Source organism: Haliotis rubra, unplaced genomic scaffold (genome assembly GCF_003918875.1).
Source record: "Haliotis rubra isolate DU_JTF1 unplaced genomic scaffold, ASM391887v1 Scf263, whole genome shotgun sequence".
Classification (NCBI taxonomy): domain Eukaryota; kingdom Metazoa; phylum Mollusca; class Gastropoda; order Lepetellida; family Haliotidae; genus Haliotis; species Haliotis rubra.
In genome coordinates, this window is record NW_025766703.1 from 1,072,754 (window position 1) to 1,098,447 (window position 25,694).

At 40.9% G+C, this 25,694-nt stretch overlaps 2 protein-coding genes across 6 annotated transcripts in view; both read left to right on the forward strand.

The window, feature by feature from the left end:
- Positions 1 to 11,605, forward strand: part of LOC124280256 — a 119,142-nt gene extending 107,537 nt beyond the window's left edge. For all 5 annotated transcript variants that reach the window (XM_046716150.1, XM_046716152.1, XM_046716153.1 and 2 more), the window contains one exon: positions 10,206 to 11,605. In XM_046716150.1, the coding sequence (XP_046572106.1) occupies positions 10,206 to 11,590 (1,385 nt within the window). In that variant the 3' untranslated portion in view covers positions 11,591 to 11,605. The remainder of the gene's footprint in view (positions 1 to 10,205) is intronic.
- A 96-nt stretch (positions 11,606 to 11,701) lies between these two features.
- Positions 11,702 to 25,694, forward strand: part of LOC124280258 (pleckstrin homology-like domain family B member 1) — a 73,140-nt gene continuing 59,147 nt past the window's right edge. Inside the window, 8 exon segments of the mRNA XM_046716155.1 lie at positions 11,702 to 11,810; positions 13,390 to 13,515; positions 14,272 to 14,352; positions 14,354 to 14,410; positions 20,179 to 20,373; positions 21,722 to 21,814; positions 22,633 to 22,743; positions 24,155 to 24,274. Of these exon segments, the coding sequence (XP_046572111.1) occupies positions 11,769 to 11,810; positions 13,390 to 13,515; positions 14,272 to 14,352; positions 14,354 to 14,410; positions 20,179 to 20,373; positions 21,722 to 21,814; positions 22,633 to 22,743; positions 24,155 to 24,274 (825 nt within the window). The 5' untranslated portion in view covers positions 11,702 to 11,768.

The window sequence follows — 25,694 nt, forward strand, 5'->3', positions numbered from 1 at the left end:
TATGGATGTCTGATGTCTGTGTAGGGATGTCTGATGTCTGTGTATGGATGTCTGATGTCTGTGTAGGGATGTCTGATGTCTGTGTAGGGATGTCTGATGTCTGTGTATGGATGTCTGATGTCTGTGTATGTCTGATGTCTGTGTATGAGATGTCTGATGTCTGTGTAGGGATGTCTGATGTCTGTGTAGGGATGTCTGATGTCTGTGTATGGATGTCTGATGTCTGTGTCTGATGTATGGATGTCTGATGTCTGTGTAGGGATGTCTGATGTCTGTGTATGGATGTCTGATGTCTGTGTAGGGATGTTTGATGTCTGTCTGGATGTCTGTGTATGTCTGTGTAGGGATGTCTGATGTCTGTGTATGGATGTCTGATGTCTGTGTAGGGATGTCTGATGTCTGTGTAGGGATGTCTGATGTCTGTGTATGGATGTCTGATGTCTGTGTATGGATGTCTGATGTCTGTGTATGGATGTCTGATGTCTGTGTAGGGATGTTTGATGTCTGTGTATGGATGTCTGATGTCTGTGTTTGATGTCTGTGGGATGTCTGATGTCTGTGTGTGTATGGATGTCTGATGTCTGTATGGATGTCTGTGTATGGATGTCTGATGTCTGTGTAGGGATGTCTGATGTCTGTGTAGGGATGTCTGATGTCTGTGGGGATGTCTGTGTATGGATGTCTGATGTCTGTGTAGGGATGTTTGATGTCTGTGTATGGATGTCTGATGTCTGTGTAGGGATGTTTGATGTCTGTGTAGGGATGTCTCCCGATGATGTGATGTCTGTGTATGGATGTCTGTGTATGTCTGATGTCTGTGTAAGGATGTCTGATGTCTGTGGAAGGATGTCTAATGTCTGTGTATGGATGTCTGATGTCTGTGTAAGGATGTCTGTAGGGGTGTCTGATGTCTGTATGGGTGTCTGATGTCTGTGTATGGATGTCTGATGTCTGTGTAAGGATGTCTGATGTCTGTGTAAGGATGTCTGTAGGGGTGTCTGATGTCTGTAGGGATGTCTGATGTCTGTGTAGGGATGTCTGATGTCTGTGTATGGATGTCTGATGTCTGTATGGATGTCTATAGTCTACATGTTGGAGAATATGTGATGGTTTTGTTTGATTGATTTGGTAAGACTTTTTTTTTTTAGTTTGTGTTTTTGGGCAGATATTGTCTTATATTTATCAGGTTAGATTTTCTTTGTTTTTCTAACAATTAGAGCAGATCTGTTGCCTTGTTCTTTTCACTGTTAAGAGGTATGTATTTACATGTATTTATTCCTGACCTTCACTCAATGACATTTCTTTAATACACTTCTGATCAAAAGAACCCTTTCTGTAATTTTGCATGCCACTTCCCATATATCCCTTACAGATGACTTTCCAGGTGTCAGTCAAGCTTTGTATTGAAGGAATAAGGGGCAGGGACTGGATCCCACCTGTATCAGGAAGTGGAGTTTGCAGGGGAACTCAAGCACCTGTTTGCTCAGTGTAGCAGTTTTCTTAGAAATGGTGTGTCAATAATGATAACACAAGATATCAGAGGACATGAGTGTGGGACATTCCACTCTCAAAGGTGGGGGTGGTCCTGTAGGTTAGGATATGGGACATTCCACTCTGAAAGGTGGGGGTGGTCCTGTAGGTTGGGATATGGGACATTCCACTCTCAAAGGTGGGGGTGGTCCTGTAGATTGGGGATATGGGGTGGAGTTTTAATCAAGGATCTTAATCCTGTAGACTAAAACTTTGTGTTGGAATAAGATTTCAAAATATTATTTTGAATTGTATGGTTTTTAGATGTATGATAAAATGGAGTACAGACTGGTGAAAATATTGTAAATTTTAGGGCATATGTGTTAAGTGTCTGTACTACAAAGTAGATGATGGTGTCTTTCTGTTGCATGAGGATACCTGCTAGCTCAAGATTGCTAGCCTATCAAACAGTTTATGGAATGTAGAAAGCTTGGCTTGGCTTGTAAAAAGCTTGATTCACATCTTCAGTGATAAGGGGCGGTCGGGTAGCCTAGTGGTGAAAGCGGTCGCCATGATATTGCTGGAATATTGCTAAAAGCGGTGTAAAACCATACTCACTCACTCACTCTTTAATGATAAGATTGGTTTCCAGCAAATAAGTCTTTGTAAATTGGCCATTTTCTATGAAATTTGTCAATGCTAGCTTAATTGCTACACTTTTTGCATTATTTAAATACACTGCATGTGAAATTTATCTGGATAAAGTCTTAATAAATCAGGAGAGAAATGTGATCCTTGCTGTCTCCCACAAACTTATTTCATCATAACAAAGTTAAGGCACCTCAGGAACATATTTGGTCAGTTTGAGCAGCCCCTAACACATTTGATCATAGTTTGAGCACCTCAGGAACATAGAAGATCATACTTTGAGCACACCATAACATGTTTGATCATAGTTCAAGCACCTCACAAACATATTTGGTCATAGAGTTTGATTTCTCCCCACAAAAATATCTGGTCACAGTTCATGCAGTACATATGTCCTTTCACACTGGACATTAACATTAGAGAATAAAAGTGAATGGCATGTCAACCTGATTTCTGTGAAAGAGTTGTGCTAGAATGGAACTGCGAGTGTAAGTTGTAGGTAGAAAGAGAACTTTCCAGTTGAGGAGACTTTCAGCCCTTCCCTTGCATTACAAGAACAAACGTGTAGTATGTTGCAACTTTGCCCAGATGGTGTGTGTAGTGGAGGGGTTTCTCGGTCATTCACTAGATCACTGTGGATCACTGGAGCGGAAAATGGCAATATACAGCTCTGTTTGATCGAGATAAACGAGGTGAGACCAGTGGCGACACCTGGTATCTGTGTCAGTTGTTTCCTCTCACCCTATTGACTTTAGCCATGTCCGGGACGTTAGGTAAATGTCATTTCTATATAGTAAAATTTGGAAATATTATTTCAACGTAATGTGTGAAGTGTATAAGTAAAACTGAGTTTCTGAGAAATGATCTATTAGGATGTTGTGTTGTTAACATGTGTGAAGTTGAACTTTTATTATCTGAGAAGCTGGGTTGTTAATCTGCCTTACTCATTACCAGTCACCAGAAAATAATAGGATATGTATTATTCCTTTCTCTCTCTCAAAACCAAGCCACTCACTCACTCACTCACTCACTCACTCACTCACTCACCCACCAACCCATCCACCCATCGACCCACCCACCCACTTACTCACTAAATGTGGACCTGTTAGTTGAAGGAATTCTCCCACCCAGAAAACTGTCTGAACCAGAAGGTCCATCCAAGCTGCGATGAGGGTAGCTTTATGTTGCCAAACCCACCCCAGGGACGTGCCATGTGGGTAGGGGAGGATGACAAAGGGGGTGGCGTCCTGGTATGCTGTGTCCTGGTAGGCGGAGCTCAAAGCACTAAGCCTCAAGTTGAATGTAAACATTCTTTTGTAAGGGAAATAATAGTATCACTTGCAATTTGACCCGAGTTGTGAGTGGACTGATGGTCAGGCTACACATACAACCTTAGACATGCTCATTCTACTATGGCTACTATGATTAAAGGATAGCTTGTGAGAATAGAGGAACCTTGGCGACAGGATGAGGTAAGGTTGAACTCTTGTAGTCCAGGGTATTTCTCCAGTGTCTGTGTCTTCCTACGGCAATGATGAAGTAAGGGGTGGACTTCTGTAGTCCCGGGTATTTCTCCAGTGTCTGTGTCTTCCTACAACAATGATGAAGTAAGGGGTGGACTTCTGTAGTCCCGGGTATTTCTCCAGTGTCTGTGTCTTCCTACAACAATGATGAAGTAAGGGGTGGACTTCTGTAGTCCCGGGTATTTCTCCAGTGTCTGTGTCTTCCTACAACAATGATGAAGTAAGGGGTGGACTAGCAAGTCTAGATTCCCTCAGGTTCTGAATTTCCCATCTGACTGGGTCTCCTTTTCAATTTAAATGGGTTTATTTGTTATTATCAAATTTTATTTATATTCTGAACAACATTAGAAACGCAGTACGCATATAATACGAAATATCCCTGTTAGACTAAAATGTACCCATGATATCTGAGCATCATCTGTGCATTTTGGTGTGGTTTGTTTCTAATGTTGTTCAGTATATTCAGAGACTAAGCGTTAGTCTAGTCTGCCTAGAGTATCTCTGGCAAGCAGAAATGGGCCAGCATATATTTGGATATGCTAAGAGGAGAAAGATATGTAAAGACTCAATCATCATTTCACAACAAATCGCCTGATATTGCTTGGAATAAAACAGTGACTAGTTTTAGTTGCACAAAACCAATTTGAAGTTCTGGAAAGAATGCTGAGTATGCAGATTTGATTACAATGTGGAATCAAGACTAAGTTTAAACCTTCTACAATAGAATATGAAATTCTTTTTTCAACCTCATTTGACCCGTAACACATTTTTTGACAGACTAATATTCAGGTTGGGTTCTAACAAAGTTATGTTTGACAGCTGGTGATAAAGAGCGGCCAGGTTTTGTAGGCTAGCAGTAAATCAGAGGGGGAAAGTATGTCACCCTGTCGCATACCAACCTGAGCTTTCAAGTTGCTGGTCTAACAGGGCACGTCATGACAAAGTGGCCACAACTTGGTGTGTCTGGAGAGTGGATCTGGCAAAATGTCAGACAGCTAGTTAACTTGCCAGATCAACTTGAAGATCCAGGTTGCAATTAGTCTTAGCAAGTCTTCTTGTCTTAAGAAGTGACAAACAGGATCTTGTGGTCAGACTTGCTGACTTGGTTCATGCACATGGTCATATCAAATTGTGTACATTGATGCTCATGATGCAATCACTTGATTGTCTGGTTCAGACTTGACTGTTTTTATAGCTGGAATATTGGTGAATGTAGAGTTTAATATCGAACAAGTGGCTGGTTCCTGTTATTTATTATGGGCTTTTTTCATATGTTTTTACCATTACAGTTTATCTTCCCTAAATACCACATTCCTACCCTTGCGTTTTTAGTTGTTCCAATTTTTCTGTCTACAGATTTGAACTAATAATAATAATAAGGGCATTTGTAATGCGCTGAATTCCGCATCACGGAGGGGCACGCTCAAATCACTACAATCTGATTATTATTACCCTGTATAACCCAAGCTGCCTGTTAGGCGCTAGAAGGTTAATAGTCACATGACTTATCCCACCGGGTACCCATTTTCTGCTGGGTTAACGAGGCAGTTTTGAACAAACTCACTTGCCTAAGGCGAGGCCACATGTATCACATGTATCACATGTGCAGTCAAGCTGCCAAACACGGTCACCAATCGAAGGACTCTCTGATTTGTGACCTGAGCTCTACCACCAGACATGCTTACTTCTATGTCCCATACATTTAACAGAATCTCAATTTGTATTTTTATCTCTCCATAGAGACCAATACTTACTTGCCAAATAAGGAAAAAGATACTAATCCGCTGTGTGTATTCATTTCAACATAGCCATGTACATTGGTCATGAAAAAATACTATCAAACACTGAATGTGTCCCCCACTAATGTGTGTCAGAAGGGGCAGGTGAGTTAACGAGTTATCAAGGTGACTGACACACTTTCACCTGAACAACGTAAACATGAGATGACGCAGGTGTCCATTTGGACCAAACCAGACGTGACTGTTAAATAGTGGCCCGGTATTGGTGAAACACGAGTTCTTTAAAGAGCAGGTTTTATCTTGCTTTGAATTGCATTGATGTGTCAAGTCTCTGACCATGTGATTTGGGGACTGACAAGGCCAAAACACTCCCAGTATTGGGCCTCACCGGAGGTCCTGGCCCCGATTTCTCGAAACAAACAAAGTTTTGACTTAACTGAAATCTATATTAAACTCAAACATAGTAGACAATTTGAGTTTGGTGGATGGATTACTTAACTTGTTTGGGCTTTTTTATTTTAAAAATGTAGTTGAGTAAAACATTCAGCTGTTTCAAATTGTCAAACTCAGTTTGAAATTTGAGTAAAAACTTAAGTTTATTTCGAGAAATCGGGGGCTGGTCCCTGTGTCTAGTGGTTGTCCGATTAGTTTAAATAATCAAGATTGGTCGCAGTGACTAAACGACCAAGCAATTGATCATGTTTTCTCATAATCTAACAAAAACAATTTTGTAACACTTGTTTGCATTAACAATATTTTTCACAAGGTTGGTTTTGTCTGTGTCATTAAATTTACATTTCATAAGCACTACAAGCTCGTTCCAAGTCATGATTGAATTTATCTTGAAGACTCCAGGACATTTATGTTCCTAACATACCAGTCATCCTCTAAAGATGTGACATTTGCAAATAGATTTTGTGCAAATAACAGAAAACAAACCCCCAAAACACATGTTTTTTCTTTATTTTTGTGTAAATTAACAAACATAACAAAAAACTGATAAATGATGCTAACCAAATATTTTCGATGATTGATCGGTTGTAATGAACCAATCATCAATTATGAGAATTGAGCCAATTCCCAACACTAGCTGAGTCGACTTCCTGAGTATTTAAAGGTGGACAGTGATCCCTTGCCTTGCTCTGTGGTGATTCTTTTTCAAAGTTTCAGCTGTCTTTTTAGACTAAATCTTTTACACGCTCACCACAGTCACATAAGGAGCCTCTGTGCACTATGCTTCTCGTAGGAGGTGACTTAATGACTTTGGTGGTCGGAGTAAATGACCTTGACCTCATATCTTGATGACGTGATGGTTGCTCAGAATATCGATCACTGGATTGGCCTTTCCATATTGGTTTGTCTGCAGGCCGCTGTCATATAGCTGGAATACTGAGTGCAACTGTTGCAATAAACACACGCACACATCTCTTGTTCAAGATCATGACAGACCATGAAATTATGATGTTCTTAATTCAGATTTTGACAAAATTGTCCTTGTATGTTTTGCTTTAGTTTTTTGTCTATAAATAGCATCCTTAATAATGGCTAGAGAATCTTCAAATTAAATCTAATCCACAAGAACTATTAGAATTATGTGATATTTATACAAGCAATTTTCATGCAAGTGCTAACACCACCATCCCTGTTAGGAAGCATGACCAGAATTGATATATACATGCTTATCCAGGGCCCCATTATTGATAGTTGGATCTCAGGTATGGATATATATCTAATTTCTGTCATCAGTTTGTCATCACATAGTTAACACCTATTTGGGGCAGGAAGAGATGGGAAGCCTGGCCCTAATCATGTATACTTCAATCCTTGGCCGTGATAGATCAGTGATTGTTGACTGGTTTGGGGCTGAATATAAACACAGTAGGGCCCTGACAGAACATTGTCAAAGCTGACAGTGACCGGGTGAGGCCCCCTTCAGATGTATACAGACGGCCTCCGTGGTGTAGTGGTTAGAGCGTCCAGCCCGAGAGCGGAAGGTTGCGGGTTCGATCCCCGACCGCGTCATACCAAAAGACGTTAAAATATGGTACTTGTTGGTCCCTGCCTGGCGTTCGGCATTAATGGGTACAACAAGGACTGGTCGGCTCGGAGTCAGTATAATGTGTCTGAGTGGGGTATTCATGCTTCACTGCGGCATGGTATCTCATTGGGCTAGCACTATAAAACCAGCTTCAGTCTGGGCTAGTACAAGCAGCCGCACATACACATACACACGCATGCACGTCGTCATATGAGTGAAATATTCTCAAGTACGACGTTAAACCCAATTTCACCTCACCTCAGATGTATACAGGTCATGGCGACTAACGAGCCATTTCCACAGGTGTCAGAACACCTGATTCTAAGTGAGAGGAAGTAAATAGTAACTTCTTCATCATGGTCAACAACATTTTAAAGTTTTAAATATTTTGCTGCTATATTGTTTGATAAAATGAGGAAATTTTAGGATCAATTCCTGGCAATTAGTTTTTGTCATTTTATTTTCAAGTGTGATAGGCTAGGTGAGTTGGTAGTGCTGTGGTACATCACTCACAAGGTCTGGGTTCTGTTCCTGACAGGTCAAGGATTATGTGATAGCTGAGTGGTTAGTGCTGTGATGCATCACTCACATGATCTGGGTTCTATTTCCCACAGTTTAGGGATTATGTAATAGGTGAGTGGTTAGTGCCATGTGACACCACTCAAAAAGGTCTGGGTTCTATTCCCTAATGTTCAAAGATTATGTGATAGGTGAGTGGTTAGTGCCATGAGACACCACTCAAAAAGGTCTGGGTTCTATTCCCTAATGTTCAAGGATTATGTGATAGGTGAGTGGTTAGTGCCATGTGACACCACTCTAAAAGGTCTGGGTTCTATTCCCTAATGTTCAAGGATTATGTGATAGGTGAGTGGTTAGTGCCATGAGACACCACTCAAAAAAGGTCTGAGTGGTTGCCATGAGACACCACCTAAAAGGTCTGGGTTCAAGGATTATGTGATAGGTGAGTGGTTAGTGCCATGAGACACCACTCAAAAAGGTCTGGTTCTATTCTCTAAAGTTCAAGGATTATGTGATAGGTGAGTGGTTAGTGCCATGAGACACCACTCTAAAACGTCTGGGTTCTATTCACTAAAGTTCAAGGATTATGTGATAGCTGAGTGGTTAGTGCCATGAGACACCACTCTAAAAGTCTGGGTTCTATTCCAAGTTTGTACTCAACCCTCCCAGTATGATGAGACACCACAATATGGGTTCTATTCACAAATGTTTATGTGATAGGTGAGTGGTTAGTGCCATGAGATAACTGGGTTCTATTTCTCACTTCTTTGCCTCTTGGTAATCAACCGACAAGTTAACTCACGTCACATCTGTGTAAGCAGAGTGGGTGGGCGCCATGACGGATCTCTGTCAGAAACCGGGCAGTTTACATGGCGGTCATTTTGATGGAGTAGTCTCCGTCCCAACCACAGCTCTCGGCCATCACAACCTCGTCCTGTGCTGCAGGGATAGAGAACATTGCTTGTGTAAATATTTGAGGCCATATTTGATTGACTAAGCAGTTTGTGACATTTTGGTATTAAAAAATCTTGTGCATAAGTTATAGCATTCTGGTTCAGCAGCATGAACCTTTGCTCAATAACTGCACTACGTCCCTCGGCTGGGACCTGGGTTAGACTGACATGCTGTTGTTGAGGTGTCTACTAGTGCATTTCTGTCATAAGCTAACAAGTTTTATTATAAGTGAACTATTACAGAATTAATTTAAAATCCATTTGTGAAACGACATTACCTTCAGTGTGTACTCTTCACATTGCTTGATATTTGCCTGTAGATCAACATGACATTCTGTCAGGAAGTACCCTGTTGGGAGCTTGTAATTCATATCATATTCATAAATATTCAGTAGTTTCAGATTTCTGTCAAATAAATTTTGAGTGAAAATGTGAAAATATGCGAAAAGTTTTAAATGTAAAGCACCTGAGCAGTTGTTACTGCCCAAAATAGTAATGAAGTCACTTACAGTGGCTGGTGCCAGTAGGAAATTGAAACGATAAACAAATGAGTGAGTGAGTTAGTTTTACGCCTCACTCAGCAATATTCCAGCTAAGGCCAGACCAATTTTATTTCTTGTTTTATGGATTTTTGTCCTCAGAAAACCTAATGGCAAGAGGGAACAAAAATACAAATAAAATCATCGGTCAAAGTTATATTCCTTCTAAATATTCAAAGTATTTTACTTTTGGCAATTTATGAAGTGTATATGCGGCAAAAAACAATCTTAAAAAAAAAATTCTTGTAAGTTTACATTTTTGGCCAATAAAACATTATGATTTTATTTTTTGGGCGGGGATTTTTTTATTTAAATTTTTTTCTTATTCTTGAAAAAATACGACAGGCGGATCCATAAAACAAAAAGTAAAATTGGTCTGGCCTAATGGTGGCGACCAGACAATCCAGTGATCAACAGCATGACACTTGTTTCACTCTAGTGTTACTCAATCCTGAGTATCACACCTCAATTACTCACAGTAGCATGTTTCTTTTACTATAACTCTTTGTACATGAAGGCCCACAGCATTAGCCTTTCTTACAACCATTGTATTTGAGAATACATGACACATTTTTTATGGATAGAGAGTTCTTTTTATTCTTTACACGACATTTCAGGGCTAATTCTTGCTCCTTCTTCAGGAGAAGGCTTCGTCAGGGCACATAGTGAATATATATAGATAAAATATGTTTTCACAACGCAAGAGCTTCATTGTATTTCAGAGATCATCAAATTCTTGTCAAGCTTGATAATTACCTCCCTTGTTTTTGTTTCAGATCTTGAGAACAGCAAGGAATATAAGGATATGATAGAAGAGGCCGAGTCTCGGTCCTCAAGGGGCTCAGGTGACGGTCGCCTCCCAGTCCTCAAATCACCTACCGGGAGTTTTCGGGACAGCACAGACAATGACGACTTCCTTCAAAAAGTGTCCAAGTTCGAGATGATCTCACGGAAATCCTCCACCTCCTCTGCTAAGAGCCCCGGGCCTCGCTTGTCGGACGAGTTTTCGGGAAGTGACAGCGGGTCTGGAGCTCATCCTCACGTTGGTGAAAAGATATTTACACGTGACACTGCCACAACGCGTGTTTCTGCGAGTGTTCTTCATGGTGGAAGCTCTGAGAGAGTCCCGAGTACTTGCAGCACCAAAAGTTCTAGTTCATTGACTAGCGTCAGCACACTCAGTTGGAGCTCAGACTCTTCAGGAAGTTCAAGGTCACTACGAGCCTCATCCTCATCAGGAATTTGCCAGTCTCCCCATTCGCCAGGTGTCATCACTTCTCCAATACAAAATCAAACCCATGTTTTCACTCCTCCTGTTGAGGAAAATGGGGCAAGGGAGATGCCTCCACTTGTAAATGGCAGAGTTCATAAAAAGAATGATATTAACCTCAGTGGCCATCGGGATACGTTCGATGGCATAGATTTTGATATCTGTGAACTGTCAGCTAGTCAAAAGGATTTAAGAATCCGCCACCAAGAACAGGTTGAGGAACGGAAAAAGGAACAGGCATTAGAAAAGCAGGAACGTCAGCGCTTGGAAGACATTCTGAAAATGTGTGAGGAATATGAACTACAGATTGAGAAAGAAAAACAAACCATTGACCCTCAGTCACCCTCTAAACCAAAATCCCCAGAGACCAAAATATCAGCCCAGCGGAAGCCCTTGCCGCCAGGGTTCCTGGAAGTCAGTTCCGACGCCAACACGCATGATAGGAAAGATCGTGTTGATGGGAAAAGTTCAATGACCAAAATCAAAACCAATGGATCTCTGATGTTGTCCTCCCCAGCAACACTCACAAGGACGGTCTCTTTAGTTTCCAAATGCGTAAATGTGAGTCAAACTCTTCCAACTCGGAAGAGGAAGTGTGTGGCAGCTCAGAAGAAACTGGCACCATTAAACGTAGACCTACACCAGAAGGGAACAAGTCTCCACTCTCACAGTTGGAAGAATCACCAAAGAACCAAGCTTCATCCAGTTTCCAAGTTGATGAATCAGCGTTACGGCTACCGGCATCAGCTCAAGATTCCATCCAGCAGATCCTCAATTCTTCCTTCGAGTCCAACCCCGACTCTCCAAGCATGGGACAGTTCACTGTGCGCATCGACGCCCAGTTCTCGGACCATATGGATGAACATATTTATGAGAACGACGATGTTGTGAACTCAGAGAAGGAGTCTCACTCCTCGACCTCCTCTAGTCGAACAGTGAAAGATATGTCCCCCGAGTCCATGAGCTCAGTCGGGGAGACTTCCCAGAAGGAGGACACACCTACCCCAGTGAACAGTGACACTGAGCCAAGTCGAACTCCAATGAGTCCAATAGCTTCTCATTGCCCAGCATGCAGACCTCCATGTTTAGTGAATCCACCGCCCAGGAGGAGGTGAGTGTGTCCCAGGGCACTGCCAGCTATATGACCAAAGTGGTTTAGTCTGGGTGGAGATGAAATGAGGTGAAGTGCAAGTGGGAGAGGAGGAGTTAAAGATAAAGAGGAGGTTTAAATGGGAGGAGTTGGTATTAGAGAGGAGGAGTTTTGATGAAAGAGGGATGACTTAATGTGAGGGAGAAAATTATGACTAGAGGGGAGGAGTTATGACTAGAGGGGGTGTTGTGAGGAGAGGCGGGGAGTTATGAGGAGAGGGGAGGATTTATGACAATAGGGTAGGCTGTTGTGATGAGAGCCAAGGAGTTATGATGAGAGGGAGGAGTTATGATGAGAGGGAGGAGTTATGATGAGCGGGAAGAGTTTTGATGAGAGGGGAGGAGTTACAATGAGAGGGGAAGAGTTACAATGAGAGGGAGGAGTTACAATGAGAGAGGGAGGAAGAGAATGAGGAGTTACAATGAGAGGGAGGAGTTACAATGAGAGGGAGGAGTTACAATGAGAGGGAGGAGTTACAATGAGAGGGAGGGAGAGAGGAGGAGTTACAATGAGAGGGAGGAGTTACAATGAGAGGGAGGAGTTACAATGAGAGGGAGGAGTTACAATGAGAGGGAGGAGTTACAATGAGGGAGGAGTTACAATGAGAGGGAGGAGTTACTGATGAGAGGGAAGAGTTACGATGAGAGGGAGGAGTTACAATGAGAGGGAGGAGTTACGATGAGAGGGAGGAGTTACGATGAGAGAGAGGGAGGAGGGAGGAGTTAGGAGTTAGAGAGTTATGATGAGAGGGAGGAGTTATGATGAGAGGGAGGAGTTACAATGAGAGGGAGGAGTTATGAGGAGTTCACGATGAGAGGAGGAGTTGAGAGGGAGGGAGAGGGAGGAGTTACGATGAGAGGGAGGAGTTACTGATGAGAGGGAGGAGTTACAATGAGAGGGAGGAGTTACATGATGAGAGGGAGGAATGACAGGGATGAGAGGGATGAGTTACAATGAGAGGGAGGAGTTACAATGAGAGGGAGGGATGAGAGGGAGGAGTTACAATGAGAGGGAGGAGTTACGATGAGAGGGAGAGGGAGGAGAGGGAGGAGATGAGAGGGAGGAGTTACGATGATGAGAGGGAGGAGTTACAATGAGAGGGGAGGAGTTACAATGAGAGGGAGGAGTTACAATGAGAGGGAGGAGTTACGATGAGAGGGAGGAGTTATGAGAGGGAGGAGGTTACGATGAGAGAGGGAGGAGTTATGAGAGGGAGGAGTTACGATGAGAGGGGAGGAGTAACAATGAGAGGGAGGAGTTATGATGAGAGGGAGGAGTTATGACGAGGGGAGGAAGGATGGTTAGGGGGAGAGATAAGGATTCCATTTGTACTAAGATTTGGCAGAAAGAAGTCTACAGGGATTTATGTGAAGAGGTTGTCAGACAAATAACAGCAGAATCTAAGGGAACCGTAATCACCTGAAGTGATAACTTTGTTTTTCTCATATCAGAAAAGGTAAAAGTTGATACCCAGATCTTGCCTTTGTGCAACAAATTCAGATCCTGGATATATTTTTGACAACCTGTGGTGCCATTTTAGGGAGCAGAAGTTCAAGGTCAACTTGGCAAACTCAAGAAAACCAAAACTGAACTGCTTCAGAAGATCTCTCTCCTCAAGCATCAGATTGTGGACATTGAGACGCAGGAGAATGAAGCAATAAGGGAGGTAAGTCTTGCCAGCAATGGTTGCCGTGGGAGATGCCAGTCCCATGAGCTACTTCATGATTGGTAGAAGGATAGGATATGGATAGGATGGTTGTTATGAAAAACACATCAAGCACACATTTTCTGAGCTCTTTCTGTTCCCTCAAATCACTCTCAACTCACCTCACCTCTCTCTCCATCATTCACCTCACCTTGTCTTACCTTGCCCCACCTCACCGCTCTTTGTCTCCAGCTTGAAATCGAGCAGATTTCTATTTCCTCTCTCTTCTCCCTCCTCTCCCCTCTCCCACCTCTCCCCATCTTGTTATCCCATCTCTCCCCACCTCTCCTCTCCTCTCACCTGTCTGTGTCCCATGTTTCGAGACACAAATGTAAATTGAGCACATCTTCTTCCCTTTGCTGTCCCTTTACTCACCCCATCTCTCTGCCATATAGCTGGAATATTGCTGAGTGTGGCGGAAAATTAAACTCACTAAAGTCACCCCATCTCTCCTGATCTCTCCCCTCCCTACCTCACCTCTCCTCTCCTCTCACCTGTCTGTGCCCATGTTTCGGGACACATATGCAAATTGAGCACATCACTTCCCTTTGCCGTCTCCTTTACTCACCCCATGTCTCCCCACCTCACTTCATCTCACTTCATCTCTCAAAATCTCTCCCCACCCCACCTCTGCTGATCTCACCCCACCTTACCCCATCTTTCCCCACCCGATCTCTCCCCACCTCATGTCTCACCTGTCTGTGTCCCGTATTTCAGCTGGAGATGGAGCGAGCGCTGCTGGACGGGGAACACCAGATGGAGATGGAACAGCTCCAGCGTGACCAGGAGAAGATCAACGAATCTCAAGCGACAGCAAGCCGACCTCATCCAGCAAGCCAACCTGCAGCGAGAGAAGGTTGGTTGAGTTACCTTGAACTTGACATTTGGACTCATGCAGATCCATGTTAGAATTGATCTTCAGTAACCCAATTTGTCGTAAGAGGCGACTAACAGGTCGGGTGGTCAGGCTCGTTGACTTGGTTGAAGCATGTCATTGCCAAAATGCATAGATCGATGCTCATGATGCTGATCACTGGATTGTCTTGCCCAGACTTGATTATTTACAATCCACCATCATGTATTGCTGGAATATTACGTTAAACAACAAAACAAATGAATCCTTTACACTTAAATATTCAACCTATATACAGTCTTGTGACAACCTGTAGGCTGTCTATTGCCTTGATCCGTGGCCTGATGGATCAACTCGTCATTGTCATACATTACCGGTACTTCAATAAATGATGGAGTGTATCAGTCAGTGCATTGTGCATCAACAGGGCATGGTTTTCATAAATTTGCTTTATACACACACTGCGATGCCAATCCTTACGCTTTGGGCGTAATTTTTACGATTTCAACCTTTAAATTACGCCATTACACTTAATCTGCGAAAATTATGATTTTCTACTCGTTTTACAATAAAGCGGATAAAAATTCACAGAAGAGTTTTGGAACGCACCGGCACAGGGGTTCAGAAATGGTCTTACTCTTAGCATCGCGCTCATTCCAATTAAAATATTTTGTGTCACATGGCCAACAATTTTTTTTTCTTCATGATTGGTCACGTGTATTTCTGTCTAGAATCTTTCCTATTCATGTGAATAAACCTTTTTAAAAGTAATTTTTTATAGTTATCACCTTTCACTAAGTAAGTGTTTAAGCATTACACATTTTAGGTCCAAATTACACTTTTTGACACCCAGTATTACACTTAGGCCCCAAATAGGGTTGGCATCTCTGCACGCACCTAAAATCACAATGTTTTGTCACAAACAGAGTTCCATTCACTCTACAAGTCATGTCATCCTTAAGTCTGATTAGTTTCCATGTCCTTAAGACGAAAAATTTAAACTGCATAAACAGGGCTCGATTTAGTGCTTTGTTACTTGCACTGGTGCAACCCAATATTACAAAGTGCAACACCTGCAAAAGTCAATTTTTGAGTGGGTAAACTTCTGAATAAAACATCTAAATAATTCAATAACATATTTCTAAAATTACATATTGCAATAAAAACAATGCAACTGGAATTTGACAGGTGCAGCTAGGTTTTAATCTTAGGTTGCACCTTGTGCAAGCAGGTTAACATCTCTTAAGTCGAGCCCTGATAAAATTATGGTTTGGTTGAAATGTTTGTCCAGGAAAACATCATCTCTCAAAAGATGGGAGCAAATTTTTTGGTGACTGGTGAATGCATGTGGAGTTGCGTATTTCATCATGGCTACATGACTTCCGCTGTTTTCTGCACATGTTGTCATGACACTGACATCACCATACTTGCAGCAGCTATTGCACCAGTTCATGACACATTTCTGTCAGTTTGGGGAAATCATGTTTTATAATATAAAACACATAGACATTTAATGTTGAGAGTTTCCAATTAAAGATAGGAATATTTTGTTAAATCTGCTTTGAAGAAACTGTGAAATTTATGGATCCTTGCAACCATAATATTTGGCATAGCTACATTTCATATTATGTAAAACATTTGTGGCTTGAATCCTATTTTGCCAGTCCATTCATTCATTCATTTGATTTATTTAATTCATTTATTCTCTTTTACATTTCTTTTACTTTTGGATTTTTTTTTTACTTTTTCCCTTTTTCGGAACTTTCATATCGTCATATCCCAATTGTGTAGAACGATGCTCATGACATGATTATCTACAGACAGCTGTCATACAGCTGGGAAATTGCAGTGTAGAAAACAAACAAATATAAACACGACTTAAATATTTGTCTTTTAATTCTACACAGATAACAAAGGAGGCAATGTAAGACACCATCGCCATTTGCTTGATATCACAACACCTCACTCATTAATGATGTTAATTATTATTATTTTTATTAATTATTTGTTTCAGCTAAAAAAGAGGGTAGGTTATGCTGATGGTTTGATCCCAGCATGAAGTATGCATGAGTTATCTCCCCTTTCTGAATTCGAGAAATTGCTCATAGATACAATTTTCCTGACAAAAGAGGATTGAAATCTAAATTAAAAGATTCATATTAAAATACATGCATGTGATAATAATAATTTATATTTCATTATGATTTTTGTAAACAACCACTCAAATTTAAACTGATTTCTTTAAAAGTGACAAGAAAAAAAATATTAAGATGTGCATGTAAGTGTGTGAAGTTTTTGTGAATCAGCATCTTGCAAAATCAAACTTTCAAATTAATGTATTTAGATAAAAGCATGATTGAAAGAATATAGTTCTTTTTCTCTGTTGTAAAGATATTTCTTTATGAACTTGAACTGTTTATGATAAATCCTGTAAAATCGTGTGTGGAATATGTCAGATATGTAGTGCATGCATAGGACAACAGATGGCGCTCTGATTGTAATATTTAAAGGTGCACAAATGTATATTGTAAGAGTTGAAAACAACAAAATAAGCAAATCCTCCAAGCCAAAAGTGTATAAATACGTTTTCAGTGTGCAAAATTTATGCTGGTCCTGTGGTGCGTAGCTAGTAAAATTCATCAGGACCACTAAATGATAAGTTTGCAATGGTCCAGGTGGCCAGTGAATTTTGTATAGATAATTAAGTAAATCTATGAATGTTATTTTGGACCAGTGAAGTATAGACAGAACCACTAATTATTGTCCACTCACTGGTCCCGTGGTCTAGTGGGAAATTTTGAAAGGTTTCTTTCCCTGTGTTTTGATGTTGTTGTTTTTGATCGATTCGTGGTACTGTGTCCTGTGAAGATCCGGGTTAGAATTGATATTCAGTAACCCATGCTTGACGAGAGACGACTAATAGGATCGGGTGGTCAGGTTTGCTGAGTTGGTTGACACATGTCATCGTATCCTAGTTGTGTAGATTGATGCTCATGATGTTGATCACTGGATTGTCTAGTCCAGACGCGATTATTTACAGACTGCTGTCATATAGCTGGAATATTGCTGAGTGTGGAGTAGAACTAAACTCACTCACTCACTCATGATACAGCTATCAGGGATCATTGTAGTCATACTGAATAAAGTCTTTGTAATATAAATACAGATGATGATAATAACAATAATAATTATAATACATATGGCAGACCTTGCTTAAGAAATGTGACGCTTGCATCACAAGTTCCAAGTTGTACGGCTTCCCATATTTCTCAGTGCCCATGGTTTGTGTTCGAACTCAGGATAGCGTCACAAAGCTGCAATATGGGCGTGAATGAATATAACTCGGAAAGTAGTATGGTCAAGAAAGATAAGAACCATTTCATCTTAGATCTCTCTGAGTAAGTTGACGGCCGCTCTGATGCTGATCATTTCGGGGGGAAACAAAATCTACAGTTGAATACTGATATAATATATGACACATATTTTTGTGTAGGCGTCAATTTGTTAAGAATAATGAGATGGCAGTCATGATAAAATTTAAAAAAATTAAATTAGTTTAATTGAAGAGAACAGGGTGTTACCTCCCTCCCAACATACCACCGACCCCTCCCGACCCCAGTGTCTGATGTTTATGTGTAGTAAAATCAAGTGCCAGAAGAAATGCATGTTAAGTGGCCCGCATTGTTAAATCTGGGTGTGGTGTCTGACTCAAGCTTTGTCTAAAATAAACAGAAACTATTTTCCAGAGAAGTGATTACATCTAATGAGGCTGTTTTACAAACATCTGTTGGTTGTGCTGGTATTTATGCATGAAATAAGTGTGTGTGATCTAGAAGTGTTAGTCTAGGGTGATGTTTATGCCTTGAAATATTCTTTTCTTATCTCTAGAGGTAGTTGTTAGGAATATATTTTCTTTTCTCAACTGTGGTGGTAGTTGTTAGGAATACATAATAATCTTTTCTCATCACCAGTGGTGTTTTGCTTTGATGATAACATTAGTTTGTTATCTCCACTGTAAGTTGTTAGGAATATATAATAATCTGCTTCATCTTTCCACATGTTAGGAATATACAACCTATTTCTTTACGCCTCCAGTTGTTGTAATGATAATATATAATAGATTTCCTCATCTTCAGACCACCGCTATATATCTGGAATATTTTTGAGTGCGGCGTTACACAACAAACCAAATCTAAACCTCATCTACAGGATTAGTTGTTAGGAAAGTGTTATCTACTCCTCTCAAGTGGCAGTGGTTAGGAATGTATTATAATATCTACTTATCTCATGGTGATTGTTAAGAAAGTATTATAGTATCTATTCATCTCAACTGTTAGTTTCTAGAATCATTTTTATATTATCTACTTATCTCAAGCTGGTAGTTGGTGTGCATCTTTCTATTCATTTGAATCAATAAGTTGTTAGGAATGTATTATAGTTAGAATATAGTTTTTAGGGGAATCTATTCTGTTATCTACTCTCATGAGGTGGTAGTAAATACAAGTTTATATTTATCTGATGTTAGTTGTGAGGAATGTAATATATTATCTATTCATTTCAAGAGACTAGTTGTTAGGAAATCTATTCATTTCAGTCAGTAAGTTGTTAGGGATGCATTTTGTTTAGTACTCATTTCAAGTGGTTAGTTGTAGGGGGAATGACTTCTATTATCTGATCATCTCATATGGCAGTTTTGACTATCTCTTGGGACAGTTGTTAGGGGTGTGTTATATTTCAAGATGTAGATGAGAATATATAATGAACACAATTTAGTCCTTGCTGTGTGTGTATAGCATAGTCTCTATTAGCATATATGAATCATATAATTGCATAGTATTGTATATGTGCATGTGTGTGACAAGATAGGCGAGGTGTTTGTACCAATTAGGACTGGTATGATCATGATCATTATATCATGGTCGAATGATGAACATGACTGTGAGATGTGGGTGAACCGAGGGGCTGTCATTGGGATGCTATTTACTAAGCAGACTTACGTCCCTTTGGTGTGCCAGGATCCTAGAATTGTTGACCTGTTAGGATCTTGGTTCCTGACAACCTATTCTGGTTATAAGTGGGGCAGTGGGGTAACGTAGTGGTTAAAGCGTTCGTTCATCACGCCGAAGACCTGGGTTCAATTCCCCAGATGGGTACAATATGTGAAGCCCATTTCTGGTGTTCCCCGCCATGATATAGCTGGAATATTGCTAAAAGCGGCGTAAAACTAAACTCACTCACTCACTCTGGTTATAAGGGGCAATTTATTGTTGATTTGATGACTTAAAGTGAGGCGATGACATGAATTGTCACTCTTATGATGATATGATATGATTATTTGGTGTAGGGGTTAGAGCGTCGGCCTGGAGAGCAGAAGGTCGCAGGTTCAATCCCCAGCCACGTCATACCAAAAGACGTTGAAATATGGTACTTGTTGGTCCCTGCGACGATAAACCCAATTTCACCTAACCTCATCTGTCTCCACAATGCCCTGATAATAGGTTTCAACTGAGTTGTAAGGATGGTTTCAGTTTGGGATTTTCTCCAGCTGACATATGTCTCCTTGTTGTACTGTTCTAAGTACTACTCACTCACTCACTGTAGAAGGTGGATAGCCTAGTAGTTAAAACATTTGCTCCTCACACCAGAGACCCATGTTTGATTCCCCACATGAGTACAATGTGTGAGGCAAATGATGTCCCCGCTGTGATGTTGCTGGAATATTGGTAAAAACGGCATAAAACTCAACTCACTCACTCACTCTGTGCCTCCAGGAGCTGCAGATCCTGGAGCAGGAGCGAGGCAAGCTGCGCGAGTTGGAGGAGAAACACTACGAGACGGAGCAACAGCTGGAAGGTTGCGAGGCAACGGAGGAAGAGGAGACGTTGCAGGAGAAGTACCAGCTGGAGCAGGAGGTCCTCGACAACCAGCGGAGGATCTACGATGACCTGGAGTTCCAGCAGTTTGAGGTGAGTTCTGACCTGGAGTTCCAGCAGTTTGAGGTGAGTTCTGACCTGGAGTTCCAGCAGTTTGAGGTGAGTTCTGACCTGGAGTTCCAGCAGTTTGAGGTGAGTTCTGACCTGGAGTTCCAGCAGTTTTAGGTGAGTTCCGACCTGGAGCTCCAGCAGTTTGAGGTGAGTTCTGACCTGGAGCTCCAGCAGTTTGAGGTGAGTTCTGACCTGGAGCTCCAGCAATTTGAGGTGAGTTCTGACCTGGAGTTCGACCTGGAGCAGTTTGAGGTGAGTTCTGACCTGGAGCTCCAGCAGTTTGAGGTGAGTTCTGACCTGGAGCTCCAGCAGTTTGAGGTGAGTTCTGACCTGGAGTTCCAGCAGTTTGAGGTGAGTTCTGACCTGGAGCTCCAGCAGTTTGAGGTGAGTTCTGACCTGGAGCTCCAGCAGTTTGAGGTGAGTTCTGACCTGGAGCTCCAGCAGTTTGAGGTGAGTTCTGACCTGGAGTTCCAGCAGTTTGAGGTGAGTTCTGACCTGGAGTTCCAGCAGTTTGAGGTGAGTTCTGACCTGGAGTTCCAACAGTTTGAGGTGAGTTCTGACCTGGAGCTCCAGCAGTTTGAGGTGAGGTCTGACCTTGAGTTCCAACAGTTTGAGGTGAGGTCTGATCTGGAGTTCCAGCAGTTTGAGGTGAGTTCTGACCTGGGAGTTCCAGCAGTTTGAGGTGAGTTCTGACCTGGAGTTCCAGGAGTTTGATGTTCTGTTCTGACCTGGAGACCTTGAGTTCCAGCAGTTTGAGGTGAGGTCTGATCTGGAGTTCCAGCTGTTTGATGTGAGTTCTGACCTGGAGCTCCAGCAGTTTGAGGTGAGTTCTGACCTGGAGTTCCAGGAGTTTGAGGTGAGTTCTGACCTGGAGCTCCAGCAGTTTGAGGTGAGTTCTGACCTGGAGCTCCAGCAGTTTGAGGTGAGTTCTGACCTGGAGCTCCAGCAGTTTGAGTGAGTTCACCTGGAGCTCCAGCAGTTTGAGGTGAGTTCTGACCTGGAGCTCCAGCAGTTTGAGGTGAGATGACCTCACCTGAAGAATCAGAACAGTGTTCAATGCCAGTTAAGAGCCCATTTCTGATGCACCTTTACTATTAAGGCTAATACTATATTAATTTGCTGTCTTTGGAAATTCCTAGTCCATCAAACTTTGCAGATGAGTTATAATTTTAAAATTCTATTATTATATTATTAAAGTGATATTAGGGTAACTGATACAAGAAAAAGAATCCATACTTTACTAAGAAAGTGTAATCCCAAATATAACATATGTTAATTATTAAATCATAAACATAATGGAACACTAATTTTCACCGTTTTCTTTCTACAGAGAGAGAGTCGGTTCGAGGAACAGAAGGAGCACCTGAATGACCAAGTTGTACAGGACAAGAACATTCTTCTGAAGAAATACAAGGCAAGGGAGGTAAGTCTGGCCCAGTTGTTTTATTTTGTGTTCAAAGGAAACAGTGTAATCTTCCTTCATTTCAAATAAGATTTTACCATGGGTAGAAAAAATATCAGAGAATTAAGCACAAAGTACACATGATTGTCTATAAACTACAATTTCTAAGCTACAGTGTTACAATAATTTTGTACCAGTACCAGTAATTAGATATCATACAATCAGGTTAACCCATGCCAAACTGTCAGTGGCTCTCCTGTAGTATCTTTCCAAATGTAAACAATGACTTGAGAAAAGCCGTCAAGGCCATGAGGTTGACTGCCACTATTCTGGTGGGGAAAGGGTTTTCTGGTAATTTTCAAATGTGACTTGGGTTTTGAAACTTATTTGATATATGTTTTCCAACTTATCAGTTAATGATTGGTGATTGATGCATTCAGAACAAACGTGATTTGATATTACTGAATCTGGTGTTTGTTAGTCATTGACGGTTTGCCACTAAAAATACCAATGAAGAGATTGGAATGGAGCTCAGCTTCAATGTATTGATTAGCAGAGGTCAAAGAAAGAGCTCCACCTGAAATTGTTCATAAAATTGTCATGAGAATGAGATAAACCTACTGTGTTGGAAAAATATCGAGGTATATAACGAAATTATAATAGCTCTAAATTGTTCATTTAAAACCTCACGCTCTGCGTTGGTTTAAATATCATATAAGTACTATAATATCATTGTCCTATAAGCCACAATGACATTGTCCTATAAACTACAAATCAATGTTCTTGAAGCCACAAAATCATGTTAAGGTCATGTTTCAATCTGTACAAATTGGTTTTAGGAACGACTCCAAGAAATCGACCATCAGCAGAAAGACATGATCAGTGTTGTCAAGAATGACCTTGAAGGTCTGGAGAAGGATCGCCTCCAACTGGTCGACCTCTTCAGAAAGGTAGGACAGGGAAGTTTGAACTAACAATCAATGGACAAACTTGTTACGATGAACAATCCACTTTCTTCTGTCTAATAAACTGGGTCAAACAGAGAATTAATCCCTCGAGGATTTCTTGTTACAATAAGCCTCAGTACCAATAATGGTTTGTTTGTTGTTTAAAGCTGCACTGAGCAATATTCCAGCTGTACGGCGGCGGTATGTAAATAATCAAGTCATGACCAGATAATCCAGTGATCAACAGCATGAACATCGATCTACGCAATAGGGATATGATGACATGTGTCAACCAAGTCAGCGAGCCTGACCACCCAGTCCCATTTGTCGCCTCTAATGACAATCATGAGTTGCTGAAGACCAATTCTTCATTGGTACCAGTGCTGGTTGTAGGAGAACTGAAGGATTGGTTCAAGAGACACAGGATTGGTGACAGCTTATCATCATGCTTTCACTGGAATGTGAATTCCAGACACCTGCTGTTGATCACTGGATCGTCTGATCCAGGCCTGATTACTTACAGACCGCTGCCGTATAGCTGGAATATTGCTGAGTGCGGCGTAAAACTAAACTCACTCAACAAACGAACTGTGTGCATGTCAGCAGAGAGATTCAGGGCAGAATAAGCTCCTGGTTTCTTGCTATGACTGGTTAAAGCAATTGGCTCTACATCAGATGTGAATCCCCCATTTCTGGTGTCCCATTTCTGCTGTTGCCATGCGGAACATTGCTGGAATATTGCTAAAAGCGTAAAACCAAACTCAGTCAGTCAGCTATGACTACACCAACTCCACCAACTTCTACATCAGAACATTGCCAAGGCCTTGTTAAAGCTGAAACCACACACTCAGATACAGCTCGAGCTATCAGGGATGGATGAGACCTGATTGGTTGTCGTGGTTACCTGTGTCTTTGATTATGCTATCAACCATTGGTTTTGCTGATCCTGACTCAATGGCTGTGTGACGTAGCTGGAACAGTGCTGACTGTGGCATAAAACAATATTCACTCATTCATGTGTTTCATCTGTTACAAGTATTGTGTTAGACATCTTTATGCACTCATTAGCACCCGTGGTGGCTTGCATGTTTTTTGTCTGCATCAACATTCTTTTGCTTTTGTGTGGTAATATTTTTTCTTCTTTTGATTGTTAGAAGTCCTCTCAGTGTTTTCAATTTTTGGTTTAGTGTTTGCTTTGTTTTATGTCCTTTGTGAAATCAGTGGCTTGTGCTAAGTGTTTTTTAAACATTTTATAATGTTTTTTCATATATATTTTTTAAATGTTCATTTCAATTTGACCAAACTTTCAAAATTCACATGAGATTCTTTTTCAGCCAGTGACTGCTGACTTAAAACTCATATGTGATGTTGCCTTTATCCCGTAACCATGGTAATGAAAGAATTTGATTTTCAGGAGAAAGCTAAAGTGACTGAGGTTGACCAGCAGATTCAGGCACTGTGTCAGTCGCTGGCGCTGCCTGATCCAGATGAGTCAGGAGACTCTAGTGCCTTCTTATCAGATCTAGAACTGGAGGTATACCATGTTACCATGGAAACACTGGCCACCATGTTTGTTGTCACGACAAGGGTCTCAAAGTCTTAATAACTAGGCCATTTTATATTTAATGATTGATGACTTACTTTTGCAAATATTTCATTTGGCTAGTTTACACTAAGAATATTTAATTCTGTAATTTGGTGTTTTCAGTTGGGTTGGGTTGGGTTACAAGACTGACCGAGAAATGATGCTGAAATAAGAGAAGCTGAAAAATTGTTTTGGCAATATATATTTCAGCACACTCTGTGTTCAAATTTAGGTTAAATGAATAAAAAATCCTGCGATCTTATAAATAAGAAATCATGTTCGATACAGTCAAAATCTTTATCCTGAAAACAGATATAATCAATCAGTTTTCAGTATCTTGCCATTTTAAAATATGTAATTTTTGCATTCAGAAGCCATGAATTCATGGAAGTGTAGATTTAGACTAATAGTGCCTGGACCAGTTTGGAAAATAAGCAAAATTGTTTTGATGTCTTTTAGCAGCATTTAGAAGTTGTATATAGATGTCCTAGATATTTTCTATGGATCTGGATGAAGGGATCTGGTCCCGAATTGTTGTGTGGGAAATAATAAAGAAGCTTAATCCATAACAAATATCTTGGACAAAATTGTTTTAAGTTCAGCAAAGGTCATGTCCTGAGTAATGCTTCAAAAATAAAATGTCATTATTTCCTGATTGTAACCTCTGGCTTTCAATCATGAATGCTCTAAAGATTTTTTTTATGTCAAGGAAGGATTGTAAACTATATTATTTTAAAATAATCTTAAAAAGTGGTGTGTACTTGAAAATGTTGAGAGGTGGTTATAAAAAAAAAAAAAAAATTTTTTTTTTCTTTAATATTTTTTTTTTTTCCTTTAATATTTTTTTCCCTTTCCATTCAGGTAATAATTCAATTTGTTCTTTGAGACCCTTCATTTCATCTATGCACATTTCATTTACAACAAACACCACACTGTTTCAGTACTCTTTGTTTCGTTCATTAAGGTCGTTAGTGCTGTAGTCTACAGAATACACCTTAACAGGTTCCCCTTGAGTAGCAGGATCAGAGCGGTTCCACAGTATTGCATGGACATGAAACTTTGAACATCCATGGATCCGTGAAGGTCCGGGTTTGAATGAATCTTCAGTAACCCATGCTTGTCGTAAGAGGCGACTAACGGGATCGGGTAGTCAGGCTCGCTGGCTTGGTTGACACATGTCATTGGTTCCCAATTGCGCAGATTGATGCTCATGCTGTTGATCACTGGATTGTCTGGTCCAGACTTGATTATTTACAGACCGCCGCCATATAGCTGGAATATTGCTGAGTGCGGCGTAAAACTAAACTCACTCACTGAAGATCTGGGTTAGAATTGATCTTCAGTAACCCATGCTTGTCGTAAGAGACGA